Source organism: Mustela lutreola, chromosome 2, assembly GCF_030435805.1.
Source record: "Mustela lutreola isolate mMusLut2 chromosome 2, mMusLut2.pri, whole genome shotgun sequence".
NCBI classification, from domain to species: Eukaryota; Metazoa; Chordata; class Mammalia; order Carnivora; family Mustelidae; genus Mustela; species Mustela lutreola.
The window spans coordinates 222178070-222198381 of record NC_081291.1 but is presented as its reverse complement, the minus strand read 5'-3'; the positions used below and the strand labels follow the sequence as shown (position 1 = coordinate 222198381).

At 52.3% G+C, this 20312-nt stretch overlaps 2 protein-coding genes across 4 annotated transcripts in view; both read right to left on the bottom strand.

Moving 5' to 3' along the window:
• Positions 1–20312, bottom strand: part of PDE9A (phosphodiesterase 9A) — a 79071-nt gene that overhangs the window by 33423 nt on the left and 25336 nt on the right. For all 3 annotated transcript variants that reach the window (XM_059164813.1, XM_059164814.1, XM_059164815.1), the window contains exon 4: positions 19119–19162. In XM_059164813.1, coding sequence (XP_059020796.1) covers positions 19119–19162 — 44 coding nt within the window. The remainder of the gene's footprint in view (positions 1–19118; positions 19163–20312) is intronic.
• Positions 6000–19118, bottom strand: LOC131825415 (uncharacterized). The gene is made up of 2 exons (XM_059164816.1): positions 19040–19118; positions 6000–18545 (listed from the first exon to the last, which is right to left on the bottom strand). The coding sequence occupies exon 2, from the start codon at positions 11344–11346 to the stop codon at positions 10333–10335; it is 1014 nt and encodes a 337-aa protein (XP_059020799.1). The 5' UTR covers positions 11347–18545; positions 19040–19118; the 3' UTR covers positions 6000–10332.

The window sequence follows — 20312 nt, the reverse complement described above, 5'->3', positions numbered from 1 at the left end:
GCGAGATCCTTTGCACATCACAGGATTTTCACACCAACGTTTTATTTCCGGCCCATGTAGTAGTAATGCTTTCCAACCCTTCCTCCTGTGCCTTCTCTGCCTCTGGCTCAGTCCAAGGGGTGGCCATTCGTGCTCTGGTCCATGTGACAGCTATGCCGCAGCCTGACTCCGGCGACATGTCTGCGGTTCCCAGAAGGGGCTCGGCAGGAGGCTGAACTCCCCGTGAGAGCAGCCGCTGGGTGCTGTCACCAGGGTTGCAGTGCACATACTGGACACCCTGACCGGAACAGCACCCAGGACAGCACCCGGGGCTCTGGAGTGCTTTAGGAATGGCACAATCTGCATTTTTTTGCCAGGAGACGGGGCAAAAATGCCTGTGTGCACAAAGGTCGACCACACCCGCACATCCATAAACAGAGCCCTGATCAGGAAACGGGGGCCTCCCCCTCCCCAGCCCGGCTCTCTGGAATTCCTGCCGCGGGTACCGTTTCCTCCCAGTGGATTTCAGAACTGAAAATGAACTGCGATTTCATGCGTGTGGACGCGGCCCGTGTTCGCCATTGCTGCTGCCGGCCTGGATGGCCACAGGTCCTCTGGGACACCCTATCCTCCTTCCGTGCCTGTCCCGGGGAGTCCCAGCCCCCGGGGAACAGGCCAGGCTCCGGGGTCCACGTCCTGCCCGCACCGAGCTGAAATCTGGGACCCTCGGACAGCCCTAAAGCCCTGGCTATGGGGGCAGCAAGCAGTTTCCCATCACAAATGTTAGTCTTCCCGGCACACCTTACCAGAAAAATCTGACATAATGCAGGAAACCCGTGCCTTTCCCCTAAATGCTCGATGGCATGTACCACGTTTCATAAAAACTAGTGCATATTCAGGCATCTTGCTTTGAGAATTTCTTCATTGCTTTAAGAACAACCCACTGGGCCGAGGGAGGCTCTCCGGGCTGGGAAACGGGGAGGGTGAGACGCAGGGTCCAAGGGCACAGGAAGTCAGGATGACGCGCCGATGGGGGTGGGGAGAGCCAGCTGACGGCCAAGGGCAACCTGCACGCTCTCCGGAGAAACCTGTGCCAGCCGAGCGGCCTCCAGACTGTCTGGAAGGGTCCCCGCCGCTCCGAGGGAGCATGCCGCTCCGAGCTCACTGGGACTCAGTCCTCAGCTCCCAGGGCTCCAAGACGGGCAGCGGGTCGGCCGCCCAAGCGACCAGTCCTAAGGACGGAGGCTGCGGCAGGCTCGCCATCTGTCTCTTACCCCCGGACTGGCCACCGTCAGGGCATTGGGGGCACTTGTCCCTGGCTGCTCAGGCGGCGGGCACCGGAGGGTACATGCTCCCGCCAGCGGAGTCGCTCTCACAGCAGAGGTTCCTGTAGCTCAGGTCATCTCCGCGTCTGGCGGGGGGTGGGTCCGGCTGCTGGGACACCACCACATCAGTCCAGATTCAGGCCATGGATGCACCCTCAGGGGCCCCAGGACCCAGCCCGGGGGCCAGAGCCAAGGGGACTCCTGGGGCGCAGGGGCAGGACGGGAACCTTCCCCAGAGCGTTCACCCAGCTGCTGTCAAAAGGGACCCGGGAGTCCCGCACGTGCCGCTGCTCCGAGGCCCGGACGGTTCAAGGAACCCGCCTCCGCCTCTCCCAGCGCTTCTAGGAGTTGTTCACTTCTTCCAGACAGATCCCCAGTCCCCCCCACAGCCAGGGCACAGAAATCTGGTTCACCCGATCAATAAGACAGCCTAATCTATAAATTCTGCCCTGAAGAGTAGTCTACACGAGGCACTAACTCGATTGGCCAGCCTGCTGCCGAGCACTTCTCTTTACCCAGTGCTGAGCGGAGTGACAGTGGTGACGGCCGCACTCTTGTCCCCTGCACACCTGCGCTGGCCGGGGCGTGGGCCTTTCCTTCTCTCCGTAAACAAATGCAAACAGGCCCTAGTCATATGGGGGCCCCAAACCTGCACGGGGAGGGCAGGTGGCAGGGGGACCTCAGCCCAGACACCTGATCCCCTGGGACACACTTGCCTGGAAGCTCCCTGCTGGTCTGCCTTTCTGACGCGTGGGCACATGTTGTGCAACATCACGGCTGAGCCCTGGCTTGGACGTGACCCTGGGCGAGCGGGACTTCCCCTGACTCACCCGGAAGCAATGTGGTGAGATACTGAGCGTCCTTCCAGAAACATTTACCGAAGAGTCCGCTATGGCTTCAGAGAGGGGCGTCTTACTTCGCAGTGGGGAGACTAGTCCCCACTACCGGCTGCCAGATGGATACCCCGAGGCCCCAAAGGTTCATTTATGGCCACTCTTGTCTGGGGCTCTGCCGAGGGGGATGTGGAGGGGGACCCCTGTCTGCACCCCGGCCCCTCCCTCCTTCTTGGAGGAGGGGTGAACTCACCTCTGCCCCACTTTTGCTCTCCTGGCCCCTCTAGCTGAGAGAGGACATTCTGGCCCAGGGCACAGTCACGGGCAATTCGGGGTTTATGGACGTCATAAACATAAAACGGATGAGCAGAGCGAGGATGTTTCTCTTATAACCCGGGAGCACAGTAAAGTTACATGGTTACCCGTGACCTCACCTTGCTTCTTAAAGGCACAGGTGCCCTTTCCAGGACGCGTCTTACCTAGAAATCACTCATGTTTATCAGCAGCCGACAGGATGCTTCCCTGTGGCTGGTGGTGACCTTGACTCATGCTTTCGCCTCCTGTTAGCCTTCAGAGGTAGCAGAGAAAGCAAGGTGGACCGAAGCGCCCTGATGACCACACCTGAAATTCTGGAGCGGGTCTTGTAGCCGCCTCGCTGGGGGATGGGCCGGGTCAGCACAGACTCACGGCACCGGAGGCAGGAGTAGGGCGCAGCTTTTCCCCTTTTGGATTTGGAGAGGGGGATTTCCTATTATAGTTTGATTTGATCCCAGATGTCTGCATACAATTTCTCCCTCTGCCCTTCTCCGAGGCTTGTTTTTCAAGTTTTTCAAGATAAATGCTGGTAAGGGGAGTTGCCTCGGGGATAGCTCGGAGTGCAATTTTCCTTTATTGTTTTATAGATTACAACAACCGTAACAAACAACCATAACAATCTTTATTGAGCTCTTAACTACAGTCCAGGCACCACTTTAAGCGGCTTGTACTGATGGGTCATTGAGCCCTCCTAGTGACTTGACGTGGCTATGTGATGTAGACAGAAAGTTGAGTCACGACAGGGCCAGAGGCTTCTGCCCTCTCCCCCAGTCATATTCCCACTCAGGGCTGCAAAGGCCAGAGAGTGTGGCACTTTCCCATGAGGCCAGGACACTCCGCACACACTCCTCATCCCTCAGAAACACCCTCCCCCACGGCTGATGAGGTGTGGTGTACTTTGGAGGGAGAAGGATGTGGGTACGATATTCTGGCAAGGATGCCCCGGGCGTAGTTGTATCTGGCAACCAGCAGTGGGTCATACGTGTTGGGGGGGGGACTCTGTCCGCCATATGCGTATGTCAAGATGCAAACTAAAGGCTTCTCTCCATCTGTGGAATTTTGCAAGTAGCAAGAGGAATAACAAAATGGCTGACTGTAACGACCAAAGATGGGCAACAGCGTAAAGATACCCCCCTGGGGCACTAGTTGGATAAATGGTGCTTCATCCATGAAGCTGTGCTGCTGGAGAAGGCAGGAAGGAGATTTCCATGCTCTGTTGTGGAGCGGCTTACAGCGCGTGAGGTGGCTGGAACTGGAGCAGACCACTGCAGGCTCACTGGGTTGCAGGTTCAGAGGGCAGGGTCTGGGGTTGTCGGGGAGGATGGAAATGATAAGCAGAATGCCCAAAGGAAGAAGTGCTAGGAAAACTCTCCTATCCCTCCCCTGATCCGTCTCTGAACTGCACCTGCATGTGGGCCTATGAAGACGATGGAGCTTAGCAGAGATTTCAGTGCCACCCACCACTGGGGACAAAGTCTGAGTCAGGCAACAACGAGGGCTTTGACAAACCCTCAGGCTTCCTGTTGAAGCCCCGGAAGGGCCACACTTAGAGATGTACCCTAACAAAGCATAAAACCAGGCCTCCACAAGTTCAAAGCGATCACTCAATAATTTAACGACCAGGTAGAACAAAAAAGATCAACACTCTTCAGAGGATGGTAACAAAATCCAGAATCTCTGCAATGTAATATTCATAACGTCAGTCCACACCAAGAAAGAGACAGGCGAAGTAACGGGAATGTGACATGCAGTCAAGAACAAAAAATCACCCAACAGAAACCCTAGATGACTCAGATGCTGAAATTAGCAGACCACACCTTTCATGAAACAATCACAGTTGTGTTCAAGGACCTAAGGAAAAGGATGTTAGTAAATAACAAACAGATCGAAGGTTATGAGGCAGAAATCTATGAATAAGAATCAAAATTGCAGAATTTAAAAGCGTATCTCAAAACATTCACAGACAGCTAATAGCAGTTTTGAATAAGCAGAAGAGTCAGGAAAATCAAGGACAGATGGACAGAAATGATACAATCTGTAGAACAAAAAGAAAAGAGACTAAAAAATAACAGAGCAACCACTTGAAGGACAGTGACAACCTTCTAACAGAGACATTAGAATTTCAGAAGGAAGGTGGGGGCTGGGGCAACTGGGCGGTGGACATAAGGAGGGCATGTCGCGTAACGAGCCCTGGGTGTTCTGTAAGACTGAGGAGGGACACTGGGGTGGTCTAATAGGCATCTCCCTTCCACTCAGGTCATAAGCCCAGGGTCCTGGGATCGAGTCCTGCATAGGGCTCCTTGCTCAGTGGGGAGCCTGCTTCTCCCTCCCTCCCTCTGCCTGCTGCTCCCCCTGCTTCTGTGCACGCTCTCTGGCAAATAAATAAAATAAAAAAACCCCGATGAATCACTGAACTCTACCTCTGAAACTAATAAAACACTTTCTGTTAATTAACTGAATTTAAATGAAAAAAATAAAAGCTTCGACTAAGATTGTAAAAGAAAAGAATTTCAGAAAGGAAGGTGAGACAGAACGTTGCATAAAATACATTTAAGGAAATAAAGCTGCAAGTTTCACAAACTTGGCGAAAACAGGAGTTTATAGCCCACGGAAACTCCATAAATACCAAGTAGGACAAACAAAAGAATACCAGAGCCAGGTACAGCACAAGCACATTGCTGCAACCCACAGACAAAGGGAAAGGACCTTGAAAGCGGCCAGAAGGGGGAAAAAAGGCAGAAATCTCTGCAGGGGAATAAGGATCAAGTAAAAGCTGATTTCTCATCAGAAATGATGAGGGCAGGAAAAAACATGATTCAACATCTTTAAATGTCTTTCAAAGTACAAAAACAAAACCAAACCACAAGTGCAGAATTCTATACCCTGAGAAACCATCTTTCAACATGAAGGCAAAATAAAAACATGTTTGGATAAGCAAACGCTGAGAGAATCCCTCACAAGCAGTCTGGCCCTGTAAGACATGTTAAAAAGGAAAAAGAAATTCTTCAGGCTGAAGGGACATAGCAGCAGTGAGAAGTGGGAATCCACAGGAGGACATAAAAGCACCAGAAATGACATACAGGTCGGGAACTATAAACATTTCTACTTGGCTCAGTTAGAGAAACATATGACTCTTGATCTCAGGGTCGTGAGTGTGAGCCCTCCTTGAGTGTAGGGATCGCTTAAATAAAGAAAAACTTTAAAAAATCATCTTTAAAATTTTAATTTCTTGAAAAGACAACTGGCTGTTTAAAGCAAACACGATAATATTGTATCATGGGGTTTATCATGTATGTAGATGGGCTTGGTCTGTTCGGTCAGCTCTAACAGGACTCCACAAACTGGTGTGGATTTATCTCTCATAGCTGTGGCAGCTGGAAGTCCAAGACCAGGACGCTAGCAGACGTGGTGTTTGGGGGGGGCGGCTTTCCAGTTTATGGGACAGTGGTTTCCTCGCTGTGTCCTCAGATGGTAGAGGGGGAGGGTGCTGTTTGGGGTCCCTTTGGTAAGGAAACAAATTCCATAACCTCAGCATACAAGCCTAACAAAGACATTACAAGAAAAAGGTTACAAACCAGTATCCCACTTGAACACTGACACAAAGATTCTTAAAAATTCCTAGTGATTATTAGGAGACCAAACTGAGCAATATATAAAAGAGAATACATCTTACATCAGGGTAGAGGTCCGGTGTACCCTTTAAAAAACTCATTCCTAAGTATTTTTCTAGGAATCCAAGTGGGGTTATCCCAGAAAAGCAAAGCTGTTTTAACATTTGAAAACCAGTCATTGCAACTCCCCATCTGAACAGAATAAAGGAGAAAAATCATCTGATCATCCCTGTAGATGCCGGAACAGCATGTGACCAAACCCAACAGCTGTTTGTGATAAAAACCACTAGAAACCCAGGAATAAAAGCAGATCACCTCGACCCATCTCAACAGATATGAAAAACACCTGACGCAATTCAACAAAGAATTTTGTCAAAAAACAATTGACAAAAAAGAACACTGGGCAAGCCAGGGGAAGAAGATGCCCTCAGCCCGAGAAGGGGCACGTATAACACAGCTGTGGCTCACGTCATACTCGGCATGAGAGAGAACGCGTCTCCTGGGGTAAGGTCGGGTGCCTGCTCTCACTTTTACTTAGCAGCACTGGGGTTTCAACCAGGACCACACAAGAAGGGAAAGATAAAAACCAAACAGACTGGAATGCTAGAAGTAGAAGCATCTTTATGATCAGAAGACAATGATTGTCCCAATGGGAAATTGCAGGAATCCAGAAAATACCCAAACTAACCAATGAATTGAGCAATGTCAGAAGAGACTATGTCAATAAGCACAAATCTGCTGTATTTTTACAAACTAGCAGCAGACAATTGGGCAATTCAGACCCTCTTGACAGTAACACCAGAAAACAGAAGATGCCGAGGAACAAATATAACAAGAAACGCAGGGCCTTCATCTTGGATGCTATGAAACTTTACTGAGGGACTCTGAGGAAGACCAAGTACGGGAAGGGCTGTATCACATTTGTGGGCTGGGAAACTCCATGGAGGTAAGATGTTCATGTTCCCGAATTAATCTCTTCACTGGATGCAATCAATCGAAGTCGCAGAAGGCTTTTTAAAGAGAAACTGATGGGTCGACTCTTAATTCTGAAATCCACAGGGAAAAGAAAAAGAAACACCAAAATAACGGCAAAAGAAGCACAAATATGGAAAACTTCCTGATTTTAAGCCCTAGCGACTGAGCCAGCGCGTGACAGGCGTCCCGACGGGCGCACAGATCAATGAGACAGAACAGAAGCCTACAAGGAGGCCCACACATAGACAAATAATTCTCCAGAAAGGGGTCCACATGATTCGGGGGGACAAGGCAAGGGAAGTCTTTTAAACAAAGGGGGTTATAACAATCAAATGCTTGTGTAGAAGAAACGCTGGTCAATCCCTACCTCACACCACAAACAAAGTTCATTTAAATTGGATTGTGGGCAAGAATAGAACAGCTGTGAGTCCTGGTCTTCTAAAAATGTATCTTATCTTTCCACCTGGGGGCAGACACATGGTTCTTGGAGAAGACACAGAAAATACAATACGTAAAAGAATAAACTTGTTAATTTAGACTCGATCACCCGAAAAACTTTTCATCAAATGCCCTCATTAAGGAAATGAAAAAGGTGGGCCACAAAACGGGGGAAGATGTTTGCCATACATATATCTAGCAGGCGAATTATACCCAGAGTATATGGAATTTCCTACAAACCAGTGATTAAAAACAAAAACAAAAACAGAACAACAAGCCCATTTACAAAATGAGCAAAACACAGAGAACAGACACTTCACAAAATGAGATACTCAGAGAGCCAGTAAGCGTCTAAAAACATGCTCAACCATCATTACATCATCTGAGAAATATAAATTAAGACCATAAGGAAAGACCTACGTACTTGGTGTCTAAAATTGGAAAGCCTGCGACAGTCAGCTTGGGCTGCGTGTTGAGCCCCAGGTCCCCCCTGCATGGCCGGGTAGAGGGTAAACCGCACAGCGGGCGACCTCTTATAGAGGGAAGCATCCATCTACCCTATGAAGCAGCGACATCACTCCTGGGTTATGACCCGAGATAACCACAGGTATGGCCACGGGAAGATCCGTATGATGTTTACTGGGGCTGACACAGGAGACTCCCCAAGGTTGCCCCTGCAGGATGCACGGTGAGCCAGCACTGCCTGCCCGTGCGCTGGAATTCTGCTCAGCAGCACGGACGTGAATAAGCGACGGGCACACGTCCTGAAGACACGCTGCTCAAGGGATCCAGAGTGAGACCGTCCCTACGGGAAGCCTGCCCTGGGGGGGAGATCCAGGACAGGACAAAGCGGGCCCGCTCACGCAAGCAGAGCTGTGGCTTCTTGGGGCGTGTGGGGACAGGCTTGGAAGGAGGGCCGGGAGACTCTTCCCGGTGACAAAGCTGCTCTTCATCGTGATGGGAAGGTGAGGACATGCGTGTGAGTGTTCAAACCGGGGGCTTCGGGTCTGTGTGGGCCTCGCAGCTGCATGGGTCGTGGGTCGTGGGCGCGTGTGGCTCTGCAGGGCCCTCCTGGGGGCCCAGAGGCAGACAGCGGCTTGAGCAGCTGCCCTCCGCTGACATCCTAGAAGAAATGTTCCAGCGCCACCATTCCCGTGTCACCAAATTCTGTGGTCAGGACACAGACTCCCCAGGCCTCAGAAGACCGTGTGCCACCCACGCGTCTGCCGGGGGCAGCTAGGTGCTGTGGCCTTTGCTGGAGGGACCAGCCCAAAGGGGGCAGGACGCGCCATCCCAAGACAAGATGGCAGGAATGCGCTGAGCCCCTCGGAGGCAACCCAGGAGAAGGGCTCATTTTCACGGCCCACTGCATCCCTGTTTCAAAAATCGTGCAAGTCAGGATGATGGAGGCTGATTATACCATTCCTGGCAATGAGGCGGCACTAAGAATAGAAAACATTATTAAGGAGCTTTATTATCCTGCGGGGGCAAACGCACTGGTGCTCACATTCCAAGCACGCACTTGGCTGGCGAGGGACGAGAGCCAGCACCCCGTTTGGCCGTCGACCTTTGGGGCGTTCCTGTCCTGCTGGCGGTCAGCAGGGCCAGGGCGGCGAGACCTCAGCTGCTCAAAGCCGCGCTCTGGGTCATTCCCAGCGACAGCTACAGTTTACTGAGCACGTACCAAGGGGCAGGCGCCGGGCCAAGCATTTGGCACCAACGGCCTCATTTGTCTTTGCAAGAACCCCGTGGGGTGTGCTTTCCACTTCCGACTCTGCAGGGAATGGACGGGCGGTGTGGCGAGAAGGTGTCTCGAGGCTGTGTCATCTAACTGACAAGTGACTGGGGGCAGCTCTCCCAAAGACGGGGAGCTGCGTGCAGCACGGACCCCGGGGAACCCCGGAGTGTGCAGGACAGAGGCGAGCAAGGGAAGAGAGCCGGCCGAGGGTGGGTCAGTGTAGGGCTATCGTGGGGGGCAGAGGCCATCTGCAGCTCGTTGGGTTGGGGGGGCCCAGAGCAACGATGTGTCGGTGACCTCAGAGACCTGTCTGACACCTGCAAGGACACGGTGCGTTTGTCCCTGGGTTCTCTCTCTCCCTCTCTCTCTCGGAGGGACTGTCCCGGGCGGTGAGCCCTCAACACGTCCCACAGCCTTGCGCCTGGGCGGGGAGGTCTGCAGGCAGTGCGAGGAGGGGGGTCTCAGGTTGGAGGAGGCCGGCCCGCCAGTGGCACCGGCAGTCTCTGATCTGTGCCACTGAGCACACGCTGGACTCTGAGAATGTTTTAATGTTTTATGTGACCCAGTAATTCTCAAAATATACTTCAATATACATCACACGAAACTGTGCACACCCACGTCCCTGCGGCGTCACTCACGGCAGCCCAGAGGGGAAGCCACCCGACAGCCGTCAGCGGGTGTGTGCTCATGCAGAAGGTGGCTCGTCTCTGTGCCGGGACGCGTTCGCCCATGAGCAGGAATGACTGCTGACACAGGCCACAATACCGAGCAGCCCCGTACATGCTGTGCTCCCGGGGCAGGAGGCCAGACGCACAAGAGGACCTCCAGACGGGCATCTCCATGGCGACAGTGGTTGCCAGGGACCGGGGCGTGCAGGCAAGAGGACTGAATGCCGATAGGTGCGGGTGGCAGAATGCTCTGGAGTTAGACGGTGGTGGTGGTTGGACAAGGAAGTGACTGTTACTAAAAACCTGGAACCGTCCCCTTAAAACGGAGCATTTTGTGTTTGTGAACCGTAGCTCGCTGGGAAGACACGAAACCAACCCGAAACTGATCAGCGGGTGTTTTACATCCTTTCCCAGGGGCAGGGTCTTCACTGTCCCGTGTGCGTTTTACAGTTAGAGCACCAGGGTTTGGATGGTGGGGGCCTTCTCCAGTGCGGCCCCCTCCTGCCGGAACAGCTCACTGCCCGGAAGCCCCTTCGCCTTCGGTGTCCCGTGGTGTTGGCATTGTACTGAGCCGCTGGTCAGCCAAGGCGGGTCCCGGGCACTCACCGTGACTCCTGTTCCGTAAGCGGTGGGGAGCTGGTCCGGGGGCTCGCTTTCTCCGAGTCCCGAGCAGACAGGCACCCGTGGCCGGATCCAGACGGGCCCTTCTGGCCTGGCCTCCCTGAGCCTCAAGATGGGGGGCCCAGCCCTGGAGCTCTGAGCCTTCCTGTGGGAACAGGGCAGGCAGTGCCCAACGGATGGGGGTGTCTGTGGCCTGCTGGAATTCTGGGCAATGTCCAAGGTACAGCCAGGCACCCTGTCACTCCCGATCAGCCACCTGTCATCTCTCTCCATGATGGCTCCTGCTCTGTGCTTCTGGCGCTTTCCTTTTCTGTTCTTGGGAACAAGGATGATGAAGTTGTGAAGCAGGAAAAGGCCTTGAGCCACCCATGACCTCTGCCCAGGGTGACAGAAACAAGAGTCAGGCTCAGGCGCAGCCTCCACAGGGCCTCCCTGTGAAAGCACCAAGTGAGGCGGCCTTGGGTCACTTGTGTCAATAGAGAAATGATCCCTGACACAGACCTGCCCCAGACGGATCCTTGCACCACCCGCCCCTGCCTCCCGCACGGGAGGCTCAGCCCAGGTGAGGCCCAGCCTGGGCTCCGAGGCCTCTGCTTCCCTTCCCGCTCTGATCACAGTGCTGGATCGGGGGTGACGCCGTTCCTCCCATGATCCCTCCATGGGCTCCTGCAGGCAGAGGACGCCCCGCAGGCACACACACGGGAACTGGCTGGACACTGAAATAACGCATCTGATCATCTGGAAAATGCCCTGTTTGGGCTTGAGCCGCTCAGATCCAGCAAAAGCGACGGGCAGCTCAAGGCTGTTCAAAAGACTCCGCTCCCTTCTGGCGAGAAGATGCATTAAGTTCCCTCCCGCGGTCTTAGCGGTTCCTATTTATTTTACCCGTAAAAGAGGGAAAAACAGTCTGTCCCGTGGTTGTCTCCCATACCCGGGCGAAGAGCGTGTCTTTCTGACAAGGTGTTTGGTAGACACAGAAGCTCCTCGTGTACGGGGGACGTCACGCTTCCTGTTCCGCGATCCTATGCCGCGGGCGTCCTCCATCTCCAGCACATCCCTGCACTTGCCACGGGGGTGGGGCCCGACCCTTCTTTTCTACGGAAAGTCATGTTTTCCCCAATACTCCTCGCTTCCCTGTTTCCAAACACCGAAGTCACAGACCTGCAAGACTGGGCATTTCCACACTGAATGTCTCTGTGAGGACGAGTTCGGGGCATTGATTGAAACGTGGGGTCAGCAGGAAGGACTGGGGCCCCAGGGCTGGAGGCCTCAGCAGCTGCCTGGAAGTCTGGACCCCAGGCTCCCACCTCCTCTCCCGAGCTGCTTTTTCTTGCCATTGTGAGTGTGGCCTGTGGAATCACAGACACGGCGGCTACTTTGCGCCACACTCAGGGCTCTGGAAGCAGCTGGGCTGGGCGCTGATGCACGGGCGATGAGGGGTGTTTCCCCGCAGAGAGTGGGAGTTAACATTCGTAGAAAAAGTTCCAGAAGGAAAGACAGAGCTCCGTGTCCTTGCTTGTCTCAGGAAGACTCAGGCCGGGGGGGAGGGGTCTGTCCCCAAAGGGAAAACCTAGAATTCCAGTGCCTGGGAAGAGAAGGGGTCCTCATGCACCAGAGCCGGGGCAAGGTGGGGTTAGCCTGACTGTCAGTGCGCCCAGAGTGGGGGTGGACCTGCCCCAGGCGGCGGTGTTCGCGGTGCTGGCGAAGGCACACCTTTCGAGGAAATCCACTTCTTACAGCTGCAGAGAACCTGGCTCCCAGGTTCCCCAGACAGCCAGGGGCACTCACACCGGCTCCAGCTTTTGCTCAGTTCTTTCCCTTAAGGGGCACAAACCCACCTCCGCTGGTCCACGTTGGACCCCAAAGTTACGCAGAAATCCCTCTTTATTCTTCCTCCAGTGACCGTCATGTAAATATCCGTGCACGGCTGCCCCGCCCCCCAGTCGTCCTCCCCGAAGCTCATTCCCGTCTGGTCGGCCCCACGCTCAGTTTCGGCTTCTTTGTTCCTCAAAGGCTTCATTCTTCTGGCCCCTCTGTTCTGGATGGTGACAAGAAGCCAGTGTCCGGCTTCCCATGGAGTGCTGCACCCGAGTGCTGGGTCTCAGGGCTCCGTCCTGGGTCCCTCCTGCCAGCTCCCTTCCTCTCGGGGGGCGGGGAGGGGCTTACCAAGCCCTGGCAGCAAACACTGCCATCATCATCACCGTCACCAGTCCCACACACACCTCTCCGGAGAGGGAGATTAGCCTCCTCCAGACACATCAGCTCGACACTGGTCCCACGGCACGCTGCTCCAGTATGTTCCAAAGTGGGCTCCCTTCTCCGGCAGCCATGACACCCTCAGCTGGTTCCCTGTGGGAGGTGCTGTTCCTTTTTGGTGACCCTGGAAGCTTCTCTGACGGCTCTTTCTTTCACATCCCATGTCAGCTCGGTCAGGAAAAAAGCTGGGGTCTTCCCAGCTGGGAAAAAAGCTGGGGTCTTCCCCAGAACACGCCAAAATCTGAGCAGTCCTTACCACCCCTGCGGCCCCCTCACTCCCCTCTGCCTATAGAATTAGAGCAGTAGCCTCTCGATGGGCCTTCAAGGTCTCACATGATGGGCTCCCGATGTCCCCCAAAGTCATCTCCAGGAATTCAAGGGAGCTCCCAGAGGCATTGCATGTTAGCAATAGGACTGAACCATCCCTGGAGTAAGGGTCCTCTACAATTGTCCTAGCAAAGCCTAAAAACGGGTCTCAAAGCCATCACACTGATTTGTAAATAACTCAACTGCCTGCCAGGACAGAGCTACATTCTTAACCGACTGAGCCACCCAGGCGCCCCCCAGAGCTACATTCTTTAATGAGAGAAAACGAAACCCAGATGATCAACAACATGCAAAAAATGCACATATGGGTCTGTACAAAGAAATGCAGAAGAAATATAATTGACTGTGGAAAGCAAAAAATGATTAACAGCGGGTTATGGGGCTTAAAACATAGGCCGCATAGAAGTAAAATGTATGACATGGAGCACTGGTGGGGAGAAATGCCAGGACTCTAGTCCAGGACCCTGTGTCATCAAGGCAGCATAGTAGAATTTGTGATATGTTATTGCTACAGTCTGTGAAACCCAGAGCAGCCAAGGAGAAATAGAGGAAGGACAGCTCAGAGACAGAGTGGAGAAAAAAATGCTCGGGATCTAAAAGATATAGGAAAAGAGAGAAAAAAGTGAAAAAAAAAATGAGATGAACAAAATGAGTAGTAGATTTAACCCAACTGTATCTATGATTATGATGATTATAAATGACTTAACAATTCCATCCGAAAGGCTGAAATTGCCAAAATTGGTACGTGGTGTCAATCAGAAACAGCTTCAAGGACGGAGACACAGATAGTCCAAGTAAAAGGACGGAAAGAGGGCACCGTGGGGACGAAGCCTACGGGAGCCCCGTAGCTGCATTCGCAGGAGATGAGGAAGATGCTCAAACCAAGGATAGAACCAAGGATAAAGGTCCCATTTTCCTAAGGATAAAGGGATTGGCCCATCCGGACGACACAACAGTTTTAAATAAGTACGCACCCCATAACAGGCATTGGAAATGCATACAGCACAGCCTGACAGACTGAGAAAAGCAACGAGCACATTGCAAGGGCTTGGATGTTTCGGTGCCCGTCTTTTAGTAATCGACAGAACGAGTAGACAGAAAAACAGAGATACGGGAAACTTGTGCTACTTATCAGCCACCTTGACCTGAGGGATCCTGATGGAATAGTCCACCTAATAACAGCAGGATACGCACCCTTTCCAGGTGTCTCTGGAGCCGTCACCAGGATACCTCATGCCTCTCAATAAATTAGGAAAGATCAGAGTCATACAGGCTCCACTTTTGACACAATGGAGTTAACTTAGAAATCAGTAACAGAAAGGTAACTGGAAAATGCACAACCGTTTGAAAACTACACGACACTCTTCTAAATGACAAGGGGGTCCGAGCCGGGAGCACAAGGTGAATCAGAAAACACTTTGAGCTGCGTAAGTATGAAAACACAGCACATCAAAGCCCACGAAATGCAGCTAAGTTGTACTGAGAGGTGACTTTCGCTTCAAATTACTATGCAAAAAAGAGAAAGATCTAAAATTAATGACTGAAGCTTCCACCCCTGAAAGCCACAAAAAGAGGAGCAAACTAGGTGTGGGGTGGGTAGAAGGAAGGAGGTAAAAGGGTCGGAGGAGAAATCACTGAAACAGGAATCAGACCCACAATAGAGAAAACCAATGAAGCTCGGAGCGGACTCGTAGAAAAAGAAGTCAATAAATGTATACGTCAGACCAATTCACTGGTTGAGAAGAGAGAAGATATAAATGTTCAGGATCCCGAAAGAAAGAGCGGGTCGCACTCCAATCCCACAGACACAGACGAGATGGCAAGGACTTCCCGAGCTCCAGCAGAAGGGGCACCACTTCCCAAAGTCAGTCCCACGTACGCAGAAAACCCGGGCGTACTTCCCTCTTAAGGACACTGAGCTCATAGTTTAAAACCTTCCCACAAAGAAAGTCCAAGCATGGTGGACTCACTAGTGAATTCTGTGAAACACGTTCCACCACTACATGAAGTCTTCCGGAAGGCAGGAGGGCAGAGCACGTCCCCACTCACCCCCTGAGGCCGACATCACCGTAAAGCCCAAACCAGAAAAACATACTGTGAGAATATAAGACTGGATCTCTTGTGGATACAGATACAAAAATCTTCCGCAAAACATTTGCGAACTGAATTCAAAACAAAAAAGATACTATGCCATGGCCAGATGGAGTTTATACTAGGAATTCAGGGTTAATGTTTGAAAATCAATCAACAGACCCACCACGAACAGAGGAGTAAAAAGCATGATCATCTCCAGAGAGGCGGAAAAAGTATCTGACAAAATCCAACACGAATTTATGGTCAGAACTCTCAACCAATGAGGAATTCAGAAAACAAAGCCCTCAACCTGGTAAAGGGAATCTATAAAAAACCCGACAGCCAACATTGTAACTGATATTGAAAAGACTCACATTCTCTCGAAGATGAGGACGGAGTTAAGAACCTGCATTCTCACACCTTACACTGACTGCTCTTGTAGCTAGACACCCTAGCCAGGGCAACATGTCAAGAAAAAGAAAAGAACCAAATGACACCCAGATTTAAAAGGAAGAAGCAATTCTCTGTTTGCAGACGTAGAAAGTCACAGGAAATCTGCAAAAAGGCACTTGATCTGCTAAGAGAATTTAGCGAAGTCAATACACAAAGCCTGTTATATATATGTTTTTGATTTTTTAAAATTATTATTATTAACACATCATGTATTACTTGCCCCAGGGGTACAGGTCTGTGAATCACCAGGCTTACACACTCCACAGCACTCACCATAGCACATTATATTTTTAGAAGCTAAAAGCTGCTGGGACTTGACCTAAAAATCCATTGATAACAGCATTACAAAGATTAAATCCTTAGTGATAAATTTATCAACATCTCTTCAAGAACTTTGCCCTGACGACTATAATATATTGCAAGATATTAAGAGAAACCTAGATAAATCGAGAGAAGCCACATTCTGAAGACTCAACATTATAGATCATCACTGTAATTCTTTTCTTTTCAAGATTTTATTTATTTATTTGACAGAGAGAAATCACAAGCAGGCAGAGAGGCAGGCAGGGGGGCGGGGGGAAGCAGGCTCCCTGCCGAACAGAGAGCCCGATGCGGGGCTCGATCCCAAGACCCTGAGATCATGACCTGAGCCGAAGGCAGAGGCTTAACCCACTGAGCCACCTAGACGCCCCTTTCATAATTCTTTTCGAAGCGTTCTATGTATTCAGTACAACTTCAAAGTCCCAGCAGACTTCTTTTTTGGTGGTAACTGACAGACGGAGTCTAAAATTTATTTGAAAATAAAAGGAACTTGAAAAAGAAATAACAGGAACTTGGAATAAGTAAAACATTTTCGACAAAGAAGAAAGCAAGCGGCCGACTTGCGTTTGCTGGTTTCAGCACTTCCTGTGAATGCACAGTGGTAAGACGGCGTCGGGGGCCGAAGCCCGGACATGAACTCGGCGGACGGGACAGGACGGCAAGTCCGGAGAAGACTCACCCGTACGGGGACAACTGAGCTTGGACGAGGATGTCACGAGAATTCGCGGGAGGAAAGGACTGTCTTTCTGACAAACGTCCTGGAGCACGTGGCTGTCCTCACAGAGAGAAGGACCGGACGGTGGGCCCGACGGAGCACCGCCCTCCGAAGAGCAGGCGGAGGAAGGGAAAAGCAGTCACCTCCCCGCGGAGAGGCCAGGGAGCCAAGGGGATGTCCTGGACCCCTTAGTTCTTTCCCCAAATCCACACCCCCGGGCCAAGCCCGAGGAACACATCTAACCAACCTGGCCTGGGGGACATTCTACAGACGCTCTGGGACCAAACAAGGGGAGTGGGAGCCCCTGCGAGACCAGGGCCGACCCGGAAGACCCAGCGATGAGCGCGCGGTGGGCTGCGCCGCCGCTGGGATGCCGGAGCGGGAAAGGGACCTCAGGAGAGAAGCTGGGGAGATCCGGATAAAGAATGGGGTCTACTTCATAACGACGTAAAAATAAAGATCATGTGTTTTTTTTTAACCACATCAGGGGCTCGAGTGCCTTTTATGTTACAGAGGAATTTTCATCCTAGAAAAAGTGAGAACTCCTACTTTATTCTAACACCTGCTATCGAAACAGCTGCTCGGGCATTGAAGAACATTCAAAGGGACCAGGGCCCCTGTGTCAACACTGTCACTTTCAAGACGAGAAAAGGCCCAGACGACTCAGTGTCTCGTCACCCCGCCCAGCACCCGACCGGTGGCTTCAGTATTCTGTTCTCCAGAATCTTCTGAAAAATCTGGGGCGCTTGGGTGGCTCAGTTGGTTAAGCATTTGCCTTCGGCTCAGGTCATGTGATCGAGCCCCGCATTAGGCTCCCTGCTCAGCGGGGAACCCACGCCCCCCTCTCCCTCGGCTGCTCCCCCTGCTTGTGCTCCCTTGCTCTCTCCGTCAAATAAATAAATAACATCTTCAAAAAAAGAATCTTACAAAAACTCAATCTTATAAAAATCAAAATTAAATTAACCTCACAGTTTAGAAAGAAAAGCCTCAGCGTTTGGCTTAGGCCATACAGCAAGGTCAACTTGAAACGGATCACAGACCGAAATGTAAAAGCTAAAAAAATAAGATAAAATAAAACCTTTAGGAGCATGGAGCATGCATGGCCAACGACCCCACGGGCAGGGGATGAACTGCGATTTCGGAGATCGGGCACCCAAAGCAAAACCATAAAAGAGCAAAACGGATCAACCAGGCCTGAGCAGAATCTGGTATTTCTCCTCCCTGAAAGGCTCTACCAGGAAAATGCAAGTGAGTCAGGCGGGAGAAACCATTCCCAGGACGTCTGAGTAACGGGGTGTGTCAGAACGACCGGGAGCGCTCACGGGTCGACCTACGGGAACTCAGTCTGGACGACTGTGACGGATCACGTAGGAAGATTCATGACCGGTTAGTAAATGCTTTCTCCTGGTGAGTCACCCGGGAAACACAGATGCAAACCCAGTGCAGGGCCACCACCCACCCATCGGAAGGGGTCACATAAAAGGGCAGACAGTTCCAAGTGCAGGTGAGGAGGGCGCACACGCCGTGAGTGGGAAGGCAAAACGTTGCCGCCACTTTGGAAAAAATGGACTGGATTTTATTTTTAAGTGAAACAAGCACAGTCCCGTTCATTCCGAGAGACATCGGAGTACATGTCCCCAGAGAGGCACGCCCTTGAGTGCTTATAGCTGCCTTTCTCATAAAGTCCCCAGTCTGGAGGGGACCCGGGTGTCCTCTAACAGGAGGCCGGGTCATCACGCTGGGTCCGGCCACACCACGAAGCCTTCCCAGCAGTAAGAAGGAATGAGCCGCTGGGACGCCGCCCCACACCGTCCGGCGTCAAAGACGACAGGCTGAGTCAGAAAGGAGTGCGCGCTCTGCGTGACGGGCTTTATACAACGCTCTGGGAGAGACGGCTCTACGGGGTCAGAGAGCGGCTCAGCTGACAGGGAGCGGGGTGGGGGTTCTGGGGGAAGGGGCACAGGAGAGCCCTGTCAGGTAACGGAAAAGCTCTGTGTCTTGATTCTGGTTCACGGCGACGAGCGGGATGCATTTTTCAAAGCTCATCAGAGCCTACACGTAAGTGGGAACAGTTCATGGCGCATGAATCATCCATAAATAAGGGACATAAAAGATCCGAAAGGAATTGGGTTTTGGCAAAACAGCACCGCTGTCTACACGAAGCATCCCGGGGGCTCGGGGGCTGCAAAGGGCCCACCTTTGTAGGTCACAGTCTGAGTGAGCGGGACAGGCCCTGCGTCCAGGAGGACGCGGGAGGGCGCGTCACCGAGCGTCTGCTGAGTCTGTAGGGACAGCAGGGGAGGGAGGCTCCTGAGGGACTTCCGGGGCGGGGGGTCTAAGATAGGGATTTGGGTTCTGCAGTCGCACGGGGTTTTGGATTCAGATGCTTACCTAATACACATTCAAGCACAGGGGCAGTCTGGAGCCTTCTTTTTTTCTTTTAATTTTAAAAATGATAGCAGGGCCTTACCAGACAGCTGCTTGACGGCCACGGGTCTCACTTTGTAGGGGGTGCTGCAAGAGAGGGGACAGTTCGGACGTGAGATGCCGTTCAAGGTGCTCTCGGCGCGCCTGCCCTGGGAGATAAGCTGCTCGGGATAAATTAGAATTCAGCGGATTAGGGTTTTTTTTTTTTTTTTTTTTTTTTCTTTTTTTCTGAAATTAGTTTCTTTGGCTGTTCTGAGCTTCCTCGTTCGGAAGAATTCCAAATACTTTAAGTACAGCATTTAAATGATGAACTCCCTCTATGATGTTCGTGTTTGGCGAGCTGAACACAGTCTGTGATCGGTCCCGTTGCTACTTGGGTGCAGAAGGCCCCTGCGACTGGCAGAGACCCCAGGGCTGCCCGAGTGCCCCCGACGCCCGACGGACGCGGGGAGGCTCTCCGTCCTCGCCCAGCTCGAGCCCGTGGCAACCCCATCTCTCAGCTGCACGAGGGAAGACGGGTCTGTCCCATCGGATGCCACCCTGGTCGTCCCGAGGCCAGAAGGGATGGGAGAGTGTTTGCCCTTGACACACAAGGACCTGTGGCCGAGGGGGCGGGAAACCACAGGAAAGAGGTTCAGGGAAACGCAATCGCTGAAAACAGTTTTTAAGAAAGCGTCCTCAAGAGAGATGCTGTTTTTTACCCAGTGGTTAAGCGAAATTTCAAGCCTGCGAACAGGCAGGCCAGAGGGGACCAAGGAGACAGGTGCCCTGGCGTCGCCGGCGGGAGCACGCACGGCCATGGTCCTGGGGTAGGTGTCCTGGCGGGACTGTTAACAGGAGAATACGCAGTCCTCTGACTCAGCCCACGGATGTAGGAACAAGGGTATCGGATGAAACGGGCCTGTGGGACACCGTCACAGGTCACTTGTCTGTGTCAGCTGTTTGCCTGGTTGGTCATTCAGTTTGTCACAAGTGGTGACATCTGGGTCAGGGACGGGTGACAGAACAGTGGACGGATGAAACGCGCCTGTCCTCGGGCACCTGACAGTCCACGTGCAAGTTCACACTGAGGGGATGGGTGTCACTGCCCTGTCCGAACGGCTAAGCTCTCGAAATCCTCGGGCCCGGTCAGCAGGGCACGGAGGATCTGTTCGCTGTGCCACGGAGTGTCCGTCTGTCGTTGAAGAGGGAGACGCATGACCCGAGGGTCTGGGAGGGTCTGGGAAGGGGCTGGGCT

What these genes read in the sequence shown, in the direction of transcription:
- LOC131825415 (XM_059164816.1), bottom strand. Translation starts at nt 11,346, where the DNA reads ATGCATCTTCTCGCCAGAAGGGAGCGGAGTCTTTTGAACAGCCTTGAG.